This window comes from Nymphaea colorata, chromosome 3 (assembly GCF_008831285.2).
Source record: "Nymphaea colorata isolate Beijing-Zhang1983 chromosome 3, ASM883128v2, whole genome shotgun sequence".
Lineage (NCBI taxonomy): Eukaryota > Viridiplantae > Streptophyta > Magnoliopsida > Nymphaeales > Nymphaeaceae > Nymphaea > Nymphaea colorata.
Window position 1 is genome coordinate 16,639,513 of NC_045140.1, and position 13,351 is coordinate 16,652,863.

The 13,351-nt window shown below is 37.7% G+C and overlaps 1 protein-coding gene across 48 annotated transcripts in view; it reads left to right on the top strand.

Moving 5' to 3' along the window:
* Positions 1-13,351, top strand: part of LOC116250286 (uncharacterized) — a 66,851-nt gene that overhangs the window by 36,896 nt on the left and 16,604 nt on the right. For 13 of the 48 annotated variants that reach the window (XR_004171398.2, XR_004171406.2, XR_004171403.2 and 10 more), the window contains exon 1: positions 7,528-8,267. The exons of 14 other annotated variants lie outside the window; for them this stretch is intronic. Coding sequence is in view for 11 of the 34 variants with exons in the window: in XM_031623912.2 (XP_031479772.1) it covers positions 7,337-7,521; positions 8,219-8,267 (234 nt within the window). In the remaining 23 variants the exon portion in view is untranslated. 21 more of the 48 variants (XM_050076562.1, XM_050076557.1, XM_050076559.1 and 18 more) reach the window with 13 other exon arrangements.

A 13,351-nucleotide genomic window follows, 5' to 3' on the forward strand; every position in this document is an offset into this window, starting at 1 on the left:
TTGGCATAATGTCACGTCTCTTATTGCTCCATAAGATTCTTTATTCTATCTTCAAGTCGGTAGGTTAAATTAAATTTATCTGCAGTAACTGGCCATAGACCTGTTACTATAGTTGTTTCTTGTTTTACATGTAATTTAGTGTATTTGTTTATTGCAGAGATTTGCAGAATAACCTTCTATCGGATATTTCCAGTATTCTGAACCTCCCACCAACGTGAGTTTAAGGTGAGTTGTCTATTCAACATATCATCGCTTTAGTATGTGCAGATATGTGTGTCTATTTATAGGTGCCTACCAAATGGATTTTTCCATGCTTTGCTTTGATATATCACCTAGTAGATAAAGGTAGCAGCAAGAAAACTAAGTATGAGGATTGCATGCATGGATAGATACCAACATTATTCTTGACATGATAGATATCATGAGTCAATGTAGATGTAGATTAGTCTTCTTCAATATTAGTAACTGACATAACTAGAAAGTGATCTTTGCTTTTTAGTGTTTAGATTAAATTTTATCTGCTGAATTACATTTAGAAAAAAATGTCAAAGAAAGAAGGAAAATTGACAAATACTGCTTATCTAGTTGGTCTCATGAACTTGAAATTTTCAGTTTGTTGGTCTGTGGTATAGCTTTGAGTGGTATAGCTTTGAGTAGTGTTCTCTCCTGCCCTTTTTTTTATTGCTTTTCTACTGAAGATCAAAATTACAGTAATCTTAAGCCATTTTAAGATACACAAATCTGATTTTCTAGCCCTTTAGAATGATATACTTGTAGAAATTACTGCAGTTAGGGGAGCTTCATAATTTTGGCTGTTTACCTAGTACAAGATTCGATTGTCCAACTAAAGTACACACCTAAGAAGCACAAACAAACCAACATATAGATTTACTTGTTCACTTCTTGAGGACCATGGAAAGGAGATTCAACGTACTGGGAGAAGCTTAGCTTATCTAGCAATCTCATGCAACTCTCTTTTTTCCATTGATTTCATGTCTACATCTCTTGACAAATGTTTTGTTGCTTGTCTATGCATGGGTGTTATGAATCATTATTTTCTTAGTGGGTAAGGAGCTCGTATGAAAAAATTGAGCTTTTTGTGGATTGTCTATGCATGGAAAATTTGAATAAATGATGTCCATGTTTCTTCCTGCATGATTCTTATGACTTCTCCATAGAAGTCCGCATTTTGGTAGGGCCACTAAGCAAGAACCTTTTGATTACAGTGTGTTTACTTTTCAATTTACGGGATCAGTTTTCTTGTTCTATGTCTTATTGGATTGCATTTGTTTGAATTGCTCAGGCTACAAGGAATCCTTTGTGTTCAAGTGCCAACCAGTTCAATGTCTTGTGGACCCTGTCCTGATGACAATGTGGACTCTTTTGGAGGCACTTCTAACTCCACAGATGTTTCTCGAGTTCAGGCATGTCCAATTCAAAATTTCTATGAATATGTTATGCCATCACTTGTTCCATGTTTCTGTACTGCTCTTATTAAACTTGGATATCGTTTAAAAAGCCCTAGCATCTCTATGCTTCTGCCATACGTTTTATGCTTTTATATTTGCTCATGTTTGGCCTTGATTTGGATCTTGATGTCATGCTGGCATCAATTGCTGGTATAGTTGTAGTTTCTTCTCTCATTGAAGAAAGCATACTAAAGAGTATAGTAAAATTAACAAAAAACATCTATGTAAGTACCCTTGTTTTTGTTCATGTATTTGCATGTGTAATTGGTTTTCTAGTGTTCAGGACTTAAAGCTACATAATTAGTTTGACTTGGAGATGTTTCCTTCTTCCCTTTTTCAATGCTAAAACATGAGTTGATTGTAGAAGCATTAGCTTTGGTTATTCACATGTAAGCTGATTGGTGGGTCAATGTCTAATTTGATTTAAGTTCAGAAGTGGTGGTCGTCAACAACAACGTTATGATGCTTGGGGTTGTTTACGGCATTGGATTTTTGTACCATAAAGTTGAGACCTTAGCTGACGATGCCTCTTTTTTTACGTACTAAAGTTTTATCCTTCTTTTTGAATTTTTAGTGTTTTTTGATAGAAGAACCTAACCCAAACCATTTGTGAAACTTTCAATCAGTTGAATACCCAACTTTTCTGGGAACTCCTCACCCTTAAACCAATCTTTTGTATAGAAGACCCTACTTTTATGGGAGATTTGGTGAAGTTCGTTCTTTTAACCAGCCAAGTTTTACATTCACCCATCTCTTTAGGGAGTACAGTTCCTTTCTCCTGGTGATATACCATTTGATGTCAAGAACTTTTGTAAAAGAGAAACTTTTCAGTTTTGCTTAAAAACATTTTGAAAGTGTTTTCTCACACAATGATGTGCCTTGCTTTATTCTTAGTACCTTTCCAAGTGGAAGGTGGAAATTTCAAATTTTTGTTGTCCATCAATGGAAGAGGAAAATCGAACAAATCCGGATATGAGCAGTGAAGAAAAATCCTATGAAGTTGAGAAAGTCAAGACTAGGAAATGCTATTGACTCTAGCGATTAAGCATTTGCAAGGATTTAGCAGGAAAATATATTGAGGGAGAAGCCAAAATGCTCTATAAGATCTTGGCAGGTAGTAAAATGAGAGTTGAGAGATGGGCTCGGAGCTTGTGTAGTCGTTCCTCTGAGTTAGTAATCGAGAGTACCGGGTAGACATAAAGGTGATTTATGTCTATTTCGCGAAGATAATGATTTACGAACTTTTGGTTCGTTGAAAACCCGTAAGGTGAAGCGGGTTGGACACGTGACAAAACTACACATAACTACCAAAGTGGTGGAGCTTCGTAGTAGCCTTTGGGGTGGTGAGGTATTCCCTCAAAGGTGAAGGTCAGCCCAAAAAAAAAAAAAAAAAGAAAAGCATAAGAAAAAAAATTGAAAGGCAAAAAGTTGAATGCAAAAGAAAAAAAATGAAGAAAAAAGCAAAAGGTGCTTGCCAAGAGATGAAAGACATGAAGGCTGAACTCGCAAGAATTGAATGCGACAATCTTTCGTGGATGTACGATTTTGGGGTTAATATCTGCTCCTTGTTTTGATTATCTAGGATGTCGAGGATGGTTCCTTTTTGTTCATATTCTGGAAATTGAAGGACATTCCTTTTAAAGATTCGACAACATTGATGCGAAATAAAACCAAATGCTTGTATGGTACTAACGGTACATGAAAGCTATATTATTTTCACAACACGAGCACTCAAGTTTATGAGTTGAATTGATTATTTTTGAACTATTTCAAAATTCAATGTAAAAACTTGACGTATCTTGTATGCTTCCAGGATTCCTAGGCATAGCAATAACTAACCAATCCCCTTTAGTCTTGAAAATGTTTGACCATTTTGTTACCAAATTGTTAGTCCTTCTGTGAAATAGATGAAACCCCTCAAACCTAGTTCAACCATGCTGAGCATGATGAATTATCCATCATTTCCTTTTGTCTTTGGAGAGGTAGACCATTTGGGACAAGTGATTAAGCTGACTCTAGATGATATTTTTGAAAAGTTCTATCGAAGTTGCATAGTATATGTCCACCTAATCTTGTTTTTGTGAGTTGTATAAATTTCATCTGTTTGATCTTTATCCTTTGTTTCATTCTAGCTGCTGTTAAAATCTTTTATGTAGTATAGCTTTGTAATAAAAGGATCAGTTGAGGCATTCAGCCCTTTGGTTTGTGCCCCCTCCCTCTTTCCCCACCTTACTAATTTCTCGCTCCACCCATGTTCGTATCCATGCATTTTTATGTCATCAATCTAGGGCTTGAATTTTTTTTATTCCTCTAGCTTGGGTTGTCCCTTTATTGAATTGTCTTTTGGTTGTCTTTTATTTCCAAGAGGCCTCTACATGGTGGAGGCTTGATTTCTCATTTTGGATTTGAGACTGACTACATAAATTTTATATGAGGTAAATGGTTCCAGCTTGGTGTATTTAGACAATGCAGCTACATCTCAAAAGCCATATGCTGTTTTGGAAGTTCTTCATGATTATGTGAGGGCTACAGCTCAAATGGTCACCACAATATTCATTATTTAAGGTATCCCAACATAACGCCCCATACCTACCCTTACTCTCTCTCTCTCTCTCTCTCCCTCCCTTGTCTTGATTGCTTGCTCACTCACATGCATGTTCACAGTTGGACACCCACAATGATGCACTCTTCCTGTTTGCAAAGGAAGCAAGAAAAAGAAAATTCCTTGTTCTAAAATTATATGTTTTTGTATATCAAGGAAGGAAAAAAATAAGGGTAGTTCATTGGGTGCATGGTAAATCATTTGATTTAATCTTTTTTCAATAGTTTTATTATTTGGCGTATTAAAAAAATAAGGGTAGTTCATTGGGTGCATGGTAAATCATTTGATTTAATCTTTTTTCAATAGTTTTATTATTTGGCGTATTGTGCGGTAAGTATTTGAAAAGACCCTGGAACCTTAGTGTCGTCTGTCATTTTTCATTGTTTCTAGCAGCAGCAGTCTGACCCATATAAGTGCCTAATGTCCTATACACTCATCAATGTTAATAATTTTCTATAATTAATATGTTACAAGTGAAATCATTGGCTAATAATATTGAGCCTATCTTGTCTATGTCAAGTGTAGTGGGCTATGTCCAGAATGTAATCAGGGTCTCTATCAGATCTCAACCTGGAATAGCTGCCACATCCCTAACTATGTCTTTTATAATCAGGCTGGCAAAGCATCTATATAAGCATATTGTGTCATTATTTAGTGAAGTTTTGCATATATTGACAAACAACCATTGATTGCAGCATGAACATAAACCATGAGAAGAGAATTCGTTTTGTTGATACTCTAGCCATCTAGAATCTGCAATACAACATCAGATTGGCAGACGTACACGCAAGGGTGCGGTTAGTAGATCCCTCTTTGAACCCAGTATGATTTTGCATGCCCTACAATGCTAGCTCTGCTGGTTCTTTCAAAATGATTGTTAGTGACTGCCTGCATTCTCAGGAATGGATTCATGTATTTGTACTTCTCACAAAGCTCTTAGATTTTTCTATTGTTTTCAGTTATATTCAGATGTATTTTATGTGCATTATGGACAAATTTGTGACCCTCAAACTGAAGCAGCTTTGCGCTTTTAAGTTCATTCATATCGATGCATATAGTTCAACATCGTGGGCAGTAGACTATTGCTACTCATTTTCTTTTTTTCATGTACTTAACACAATGCTCTGTTCAATGCTCAAGTTGTTGATTAGTTGTGACTTTGGAGGGTTATGGATTAGCCCCATTTATTACTTTCTTGTTTTGTTTATCTATCATTGTTCACACATAAAGTTACCATTGTTTAGTGGGCAAAGGCAAATGGGAAAGTGGACCTCATGCACTCGATGGATTTCAGGCTTTATAGGGATATGAATTTAGATTGTGGATTTGGATGTGAATATTTGATCATGTAGGAAAACAATTACCCTTATAATAGTCTTGTTGAGGTCTATGATTGACCGCCAGCCACATAAAGGTGCAATAAAGGTGCAATTTCACTTGATGTTATTAAAACTTATGTTAAGCTTGACTTCATCTAAATGAATGGTGTACCAGAGTTTATTGTTGTCAAAGATTTTCTAGAGGTTCTAAGTTATTCAAAAGTTTCAAGGAGTGTGTCACATACAAAGAAAACTTGCTCGTTTCAATGAGTCTCAAAGTGTTGAGAATTATTTAAGTTGTCATTTCTGTTTTTTCTTATGGAAAATGCATTTTGTAGGTAGCGTAGGCAGCATTTACTTGTTATTTTTATGTCTATGCATTTCATGTCCATGGAGAGAAAAATTTTCGTAGTTTTAACTTTTTCTTTTTTCCATGTGTTTTTTGTTTTTAAAATTTTTAGGTGAATTCTTAATGTTTAAAAATTAAATTATCTATTTTTACATTACGTATGTAACCTTGAATCCTACCAATATGGATCACATCATGCATCTTTACACCATTGTATGCGTGTCTTCATTATCAACCACGTTTAGTTGATTGCTGTCAAACCACAGTTCGATCAACTATCATGAACTAGAATCCGGTCTGTTCAGTCGTATTTGTTTTCAACTTTTTCAATTCATGATCTATGTTTATAATAGTGTTTTGTTTTTTGTATATTGAATTGTCTGCTTAGCATTTATTAGTTTATTAAGAAATCTCTTGCTTTGCAATTTTTTGAATTATAGGTCAGGGGAAGGTAAATTACGTATGCATTTATCCATTTAATTTTTCTAGATGATGGATAGAGTTTGGTGAACCTTTATGTTGCATTTCTTGTACCATAGTTGCCTTGTGATGGAGTTGGAAGAATACATGACTTGACAGTTTACCATTGGTCTCATGGACTGATCACAATTCTTGAATATTGTTGTTTGCAATAAGGTTCTGACTTCGTTAACAAAATAGGCTATGGGTAACCAATTATGACAAAAATTATGTTTGATGCCTTGATAGTACGGCAAGAGAGATTTAGATTATAATCTTGGATTTGATGTGTTTCATGTATTCAAAGCCACACTTGAACCTGGGAGCCGATAAATTTGCAATCGAATTAGGCGTAGAAGTTGAATCTTATTCCTCAGATTTGACTTCAATTTCGCGGGTCTGGATTTAAATATGATTCTTATTGAGGAAAAAAATCGAAGCTCTTATCATATAGGAGAACTTCAATTATACTAGAAAATTAATGATAGTATTCGTGTAGGGACAAGTATGGAATTAACACTCAGGATCAAGAATTAGAAAACGTGGCCGTGTCTGGTTTGCTCCAAGTTCCAAAATTTGCAAATCTGGTGAAAGTCTGAAACTCTGAAACCACGTTTTTACTGATAGAGGTACCAGTAATTCGAGCACTTCGTGGGTCATGCGGTTTGGACACGGCAACCCTTGGCAACCCTTGACGCGGTTCGCACGCGGTCCCTTCTTTTTTAAACTTTTCCCACTTTTCCCCCGGTCTTTTTTTTCTCTCTCTCGGATCGTCTCGATTGAAAAGGGCAAGAACGCCGTCTGTTCCCTCTCATCGCTTTTTAAAATTTTTCCCTCGTCTTAGTCTCTCCCATCTTTTGGTTCGACCATAAGCGAAGGGCCGTGACAAATTTTTCCCTCGTCTTAGTCTCTCCCATCTTTTGGTTCGACCGTGGTGATGACAAGAAGAACAAATGCTCCATTGTGGGATCTCCGTACAGAAAGGAAGGCCGGATTACTAGTGAGAGTGGAGATTTTAGATCTCCATGAGTGCGAGATCTGCCCATGCCCATGCGATGAGAAGAAGCAGCAGTAAGCGGATCCAATTTTCTCCGAGACACCACGCTTCATCCTCTCCTTCCCACTTTCTTCTTGATTTATGGCGGTTTCTTCCTTCATGGCACCTAAAAGGGAAAAGCCCTCTGCGTCGTCGATTACCCGGAAAGAAATGTCACCTTTGAGGCAGGCTGATGCTTCTGTTGCAAGCGATGAGAAGATGGAGTGGAGTCATTTCATCGGTGTGGGCGGCAAAGGCCTGTCCGCTATCTCGATTCTCACTCCCGGGCAAGATACGCTTCCTCCCTGCTCTTGTTTGCTCTAGTTTGCTCTAATTCTTAGGTTGTTGATACATCCATGTCTCTCTCTCTCTTTAAGGGCGTCCCTTAACTTCCTCCTTTGGCCGGCAGCCATCGCCGGTGTGTGATGGGTGTTGGCAGTCCTCTCCGCCCTTCAGTTGTGTTCATGTGTGGTTTCCTATTGGGATTCCTCTATAGTCGGTCAGGTTTATCATTGCAGGCTGGGGTCTTTCATTTCGGCTCTGTGCTAGGAGTTTTGTTTGGGTTTCTTCCGTTGAAGTTGTTGCTGGTTTCTCACATTTGGTTGGGTTTCTCCCGTTGAAGTTGTTGCTGGTTTCTGACATTTGGGTTCGCATTGGGTCGGATGCTTTGGTCACCACTTGGATCGCCGCTTTCTAGTACGGCGCTTGGGTCCCTGCTGGTTCTGTTGTGGGTCGCCGCTTAGGTCGTTGTTGTCGGTCTGACCGCCTTGTGTCATCCCTTAAGTTGCTGTTGGGTCTGCCGCTTGTGTCACTCTTGACGTCTACCTTTTGGTTCACCGCTGTCGGTTGGGCATGCCGTTTAGTTGATGTTGCTACTGAGTCGCCACTACCGCTTCTGTTTGCTGCTAGGTCGCATTTATCGTCTTTGGGTTTGTTGCTGGGTCATTACTGTGACTATTGTTGTGCATTCATCGCATTATGCAGCTGTTCAAATTCCAACCAGCCATTCGGGGAGGTTGGGCGTTTTTCTCAGGTATTGCAATTGGGTCTCTTCTGATAATGATTTGTTTACTGGGTTCACGTTTCCTTCTTCAATGACAATGCTTTTTCATGGATGGGGAAGGTGGGCACTCAAGCTGTCGGGCGTTCTCCAACATGCCTGATACTTATGATTTACTGGTTCATTTTTGTTTGGTTTGTTGGTGGTCTCACTGCATTATATTTGTATGTTACTAGTGCCAACCAGGTCACTGTTTTCTTTTAATCCTAAAGTGATAAGTTTTATCTGCTGCATGTAGTTTCCTTTCTATACGATTATATGCTGTATTTCTGTTTGTTGTTTGAATCCATCCTTGTATTGTTTTCTCGTTTAGAATATCAGATGCATTTGACTTCAACTTACAATCACAGAGTAATATAATGCTTCCTTTGTGACTCCGGACATAGATGTAGGTGTCATTGTCTGCTGGACATGTATATTTCATGTTTAATAAGTCTTGTATAAAGCATACATTTGGGTGGAGAAGTTATGCAGAAAATTAGTAAAACTTGTTTCAACATTGTAGATTGGGTTAGATTTGACCTCTGTTCTAGATCATAAATCCAAATCTGAAATCCAACATCGCAGACCGGATCAGATTAGACAACTGATCCAAATCTTAGGACGAAATCCCAAATCCAATTTTGTGAACGGAATCAGATTAGAGCTCTCGTCTATTTCTTCGATCCAAACACAGTGAAGATACACAATAAAATGAGAGGTTTTCTAATTTATTGTAAATTCTTTTCAAAACCCTTATCAATCTTTGAAATCATTTCAAGAATGTTACTATGTCTATATAAATCTTTGAAACAATTTTCTAAGTTTTCCAAAATTTTGTAAATTGACTTCAAATTCCTATGATTTGATTTTTTTTGAATTTTCTCAATTTCTTGTGAGATTTGATTTCGTATTTTTCGTAAATCTTTGTTGAATTTTCAAGTTTTTAAATGCACCTGTCAACATTCGAGTTTCTAAATTCCATTGGATTGTATGAATTTTTAAAACTATTTTAAACATGGTCTTGATATTTTAAAATTCACATCCACAATCAAAATATGCATTTGACATCCTAGAGGACACTAAATAAGAGAGACCACCATTGTAGATGCTTGTCCATGTTCTCCAAAATTGTGCAATTTGACTTCAAATTCTTTTGATTTTCTTTGAATCTTCTCAGATTTGTATTCGATTTGCTACATTTCCTAAAAATGCATGTTAATTTCTCAAATGTATGAATTTTGAAAACAATTTTTAACATGGTCTAAACTAGAGGTTCAAATTTTAATATTAAAATTCAAAGTCCACATTCAATTTACCAATCCAATTTCTGAGACTGATTAGTCCTCTAATCTAGAGCTTTCATGTAAAGCCCACATACAACATCCTAGACCATGTCTGATCCAAACCAATTCAACACCCATACCTCTGATCCAAACCTTAGGTCTAAATCCCTAATTCAACACCCATACCAGATCAGGAATGACCTCTGATCTATTTTATAGATCCTAATCCTAAATCACACATCACAGAACAAATTCAAATCCCTTATGCATTTTGAAATCATTTCCAGTATTTTACTTCATCTATATACATTTTTGATACCACTCTCTGAGTTTTCCAAATTTTTGTAAATTGACTTCACATTCTTATGATTGATTTTCTTTGAATTTTCTCAATTTCTAGTGTCTTCAAATATTTTTTGATTTGATTTCATACTTTTCTTAAATCTTTGTCAAATTCTCAAGGTTGTAAATGTAAACTTTCAAGTTTCTAAAGTCCATTGGATTTTATAAATTTTCAAAATGATTTTAAACATGGTCTAGACTTCTGTATATTTTAAAAATCACATCTGCATTCAAAAACATGTATGCATTCGGCATCCTAGACCGGGTAAAATGACACCTCAGTTCTACTTGCTTGTTCAAAATCCGCAATCCAACATCCTAGACCCGATTAGATGAGACCTTTGATCGCGTAGGGGACTAGATCAGACCTATGATCTATTTCTTAGATCAAAATCCCTAATCCAACATCATATACTTGATCACATAAAAAAATGAGTGATTTTCTGATTTGTTGCAAATTCTTTTCAAATCCTTTAGGAAGTTTTGAAATCATTTGAAGAATATTAGTTTGTCTATATAAGTCTTTGAAATCATTGTCAAGTCTTCCAAAATTGTGCAAGTTGGCTTCAAATTCTTTTCATTTTCGTAGAATCTTCTCAATTTCTCGTTGTATCTTTAAATTTCTTGTATTTGATGTGTGACATTTCCTAAATGCTTGTTAAATTCTCAAGTTTTTAATTGCACTTTTTACTCTCGAGTTTTTCAAATTACACTTGATTGTTCAAATTTGTAAAACAATTTTAAACATGGTCTGAACTCTCTGGTTCAGATTTTAAAAGTCGAAATCCAATTTCGAATTACCAATCCAAGAGACCGTATAAGATTGGACCTCTACTCTAGAGCTTTGGTTTGATTCCTGCATACAACATCCTAGACCAGATCAGAGCTGACCTTTGATCCAAAACATAGTTATGAATCCCTTTTTCAACACCCCATACCGGATCAGGTCAGACCTCTGATCTATTTCTTGCATCCAAATCCTAAATCAAACATCATTGAACAGATTCAAATCCCTTTTGAGTATTTGGAATCATTTCCCGTGTTTTACTTTGTCTATATACATCTTTGAAACCACTCTCTAAGTTTTCCAAAATTTTGTAACTTGAATTCAAATTCTTATGATTCATTTTCTGTGAATTTTCTCAATTTCTTTTGAGTTCTTCAGATTTTTTGGATTTGATTTCGTACTTTTCTAAAATCTGTGCTAAATTCTCAAACTTGTTAATGCACCTTTATACTTTCAAGTTTCTAAATACCATTGGATTGTATAATTTTTCAAAATGATTTTAAACATGGTCTAGACTTGGGTTTAATGTTTTAAAATTCACATCCATTTTCAAAAAAATATTCATTCGACGTCCTAGACTGGATAAAACGAGACCTCCGTTCTTACTGCTAGTTCAAAACCCGCAATCCAACATCCTAGACCGGATTAGATGAGACCTCTGATCTGGACCTTAGAGACGAGACCTCCGTTGTAGATGCTTGTTGAAAACGCCTTGCTTCGAGCTATGGAACCAAATATAGCTAAGTATAGTTAAATTTAAAAGTGCTGAAGGCATTTTAGAGTATCTAAGATTAATGTATGCTCAGTCAAATTGGACAAGACGATACGAACTAGCTCAAGATTTGAGAGGTTTAAGTTAAGGAAATTAATCCATCCACTCCTTTGAGATGCACAAGATGTAAGGACTAACGAGTATCCTGAGTGTAAAAAGATGGAAATAGAAGAAGGGAACAAGAATATGTCATAGAATTTTTGATGGCCTTCAGATCTGTATTCGTTGCCAAAAGCTTGTGTTCTTTAGTTCAAATTGTTTCCAAACTTATGGTAGAATACGCTAAAAATAAGTCATTGGGAGGAAATTGTGTAGAAGACTCTGCGCTGTCTAAAACATTTGGTAGAAGATGAGGTAGTGGGAAATAAGGCTGGGCGTCGGGTCGAGAAAATCCCGACCCGGGCCGGATAGGCCGGCCCAGCGGCGGCCCGGTCGGCCCGTCTCCCTCTCCCTTTCCTACTTCCCCCCTTCCCGTCTCTCCTTCCCCCTTCCCGTCTCCCTCCCCTTTTCCGGCAACCCGCACAGCTACCCAGCTCCAACATGCTTCACCCTCTGGTTTGGCCATCCGCGGATCATCAAAGCTCGTCAATGCCACCTACTTGTTGATCTCTGTTCTACTTCAACAACATCGCCACCTGCTCGAGCTCTTACTAGCAGCACAAGTCGTCAGATGTCTTCATCGCCACCAATTTCATTCGGATGATCGACTCCCCTTCCTATCGACATCGATTTTAGGTCATTCCTTCAATCACTGCCATTTGAAACATCACCACCCTCCTCCGGCTTTAAGTGGAACCCAGATTATCACTGTCCCCATTTTCGAAGCCCCCAACCCACCTGCACCTCGATCGTCTCTCTCTTTCTCGTTTTCTGAATCTCCAAAACCTCAACTGGGCAGCCCATCCTCCCCCCATTCCATTGCCTCCGCTCAGCCTGCGCTCCATCTTTGTTCTTCACACGAGGCCCTTGCTGTAACCGACTTCACACGAAGTATCCGACTTCATCTCCGGAGTCAGGCGACCACGGTGTGAGGGATTTGCACGACAACGCCGACAAGGCGCAGAAGGAAGAGGGTTTAGGGCTTTGGGAGGGGGAAACGCCGCACGGTCTCTGCAAGAAGGAGAACGACGAGCGAGGAGGTCGGTCGGCGGGCAGGAGGAGGTCGGTCGGCGGCTGGAGGAGGTCGGTCGGCGGGCCGGGCCGGGCCTAATTTTTGGTGGCCACGCCCGGTACCCGGTACCCGGCTCGGCCCGACGGGCCGGATCGGGCCGTCCCGATACCCACCCCTAGTGGGAAATCATTTGAAATGAGAAGGGATGAACGATATTCGGTGCAACTATTGTAATTAAAGAACTGTGACACATGAAATTCAATTGCTTAGTGCTAAAGAAAAAAAAAGGAATGTATGTTGCTAGCTCTTGTGGGGATGAAAATGAGATGGAAGACACCTAACATGAGTGCAAGTAAAAGAAATCTCCTCAACTGGAGACAGATAATCAATTTTGTGGTAACATCCTTTAAAGCATTCAAAAATTTCCAAGGCATACGGCTCTTATCAGTTTTACGATTTGATGATTTTTTGGCTTTTCTTTTTACAATTGCAAATGGTTTCAAACTGTGTTTTAGAAAGTTAGCACTTTCTGTAAATTTTGGTGAATTGGTGAATTGTAAATTCCTAATTACTTGAAAAGTAGCACTCTGATTTACATAATTTACTATCTTAGAAGTTTTAAAACTTCATATTAGACCTAGTTTTTCTTTTAAACCATTTTGTCATTTTGCAAAGTTGCAAACATTGTTTCAAACTCATAAAGTTTTGAAGGATTGGAACATTTTGATGTTGTTTAGACTTTTATAATAAAACACGTTTTTGTAGGCTTTTGTGAAATTC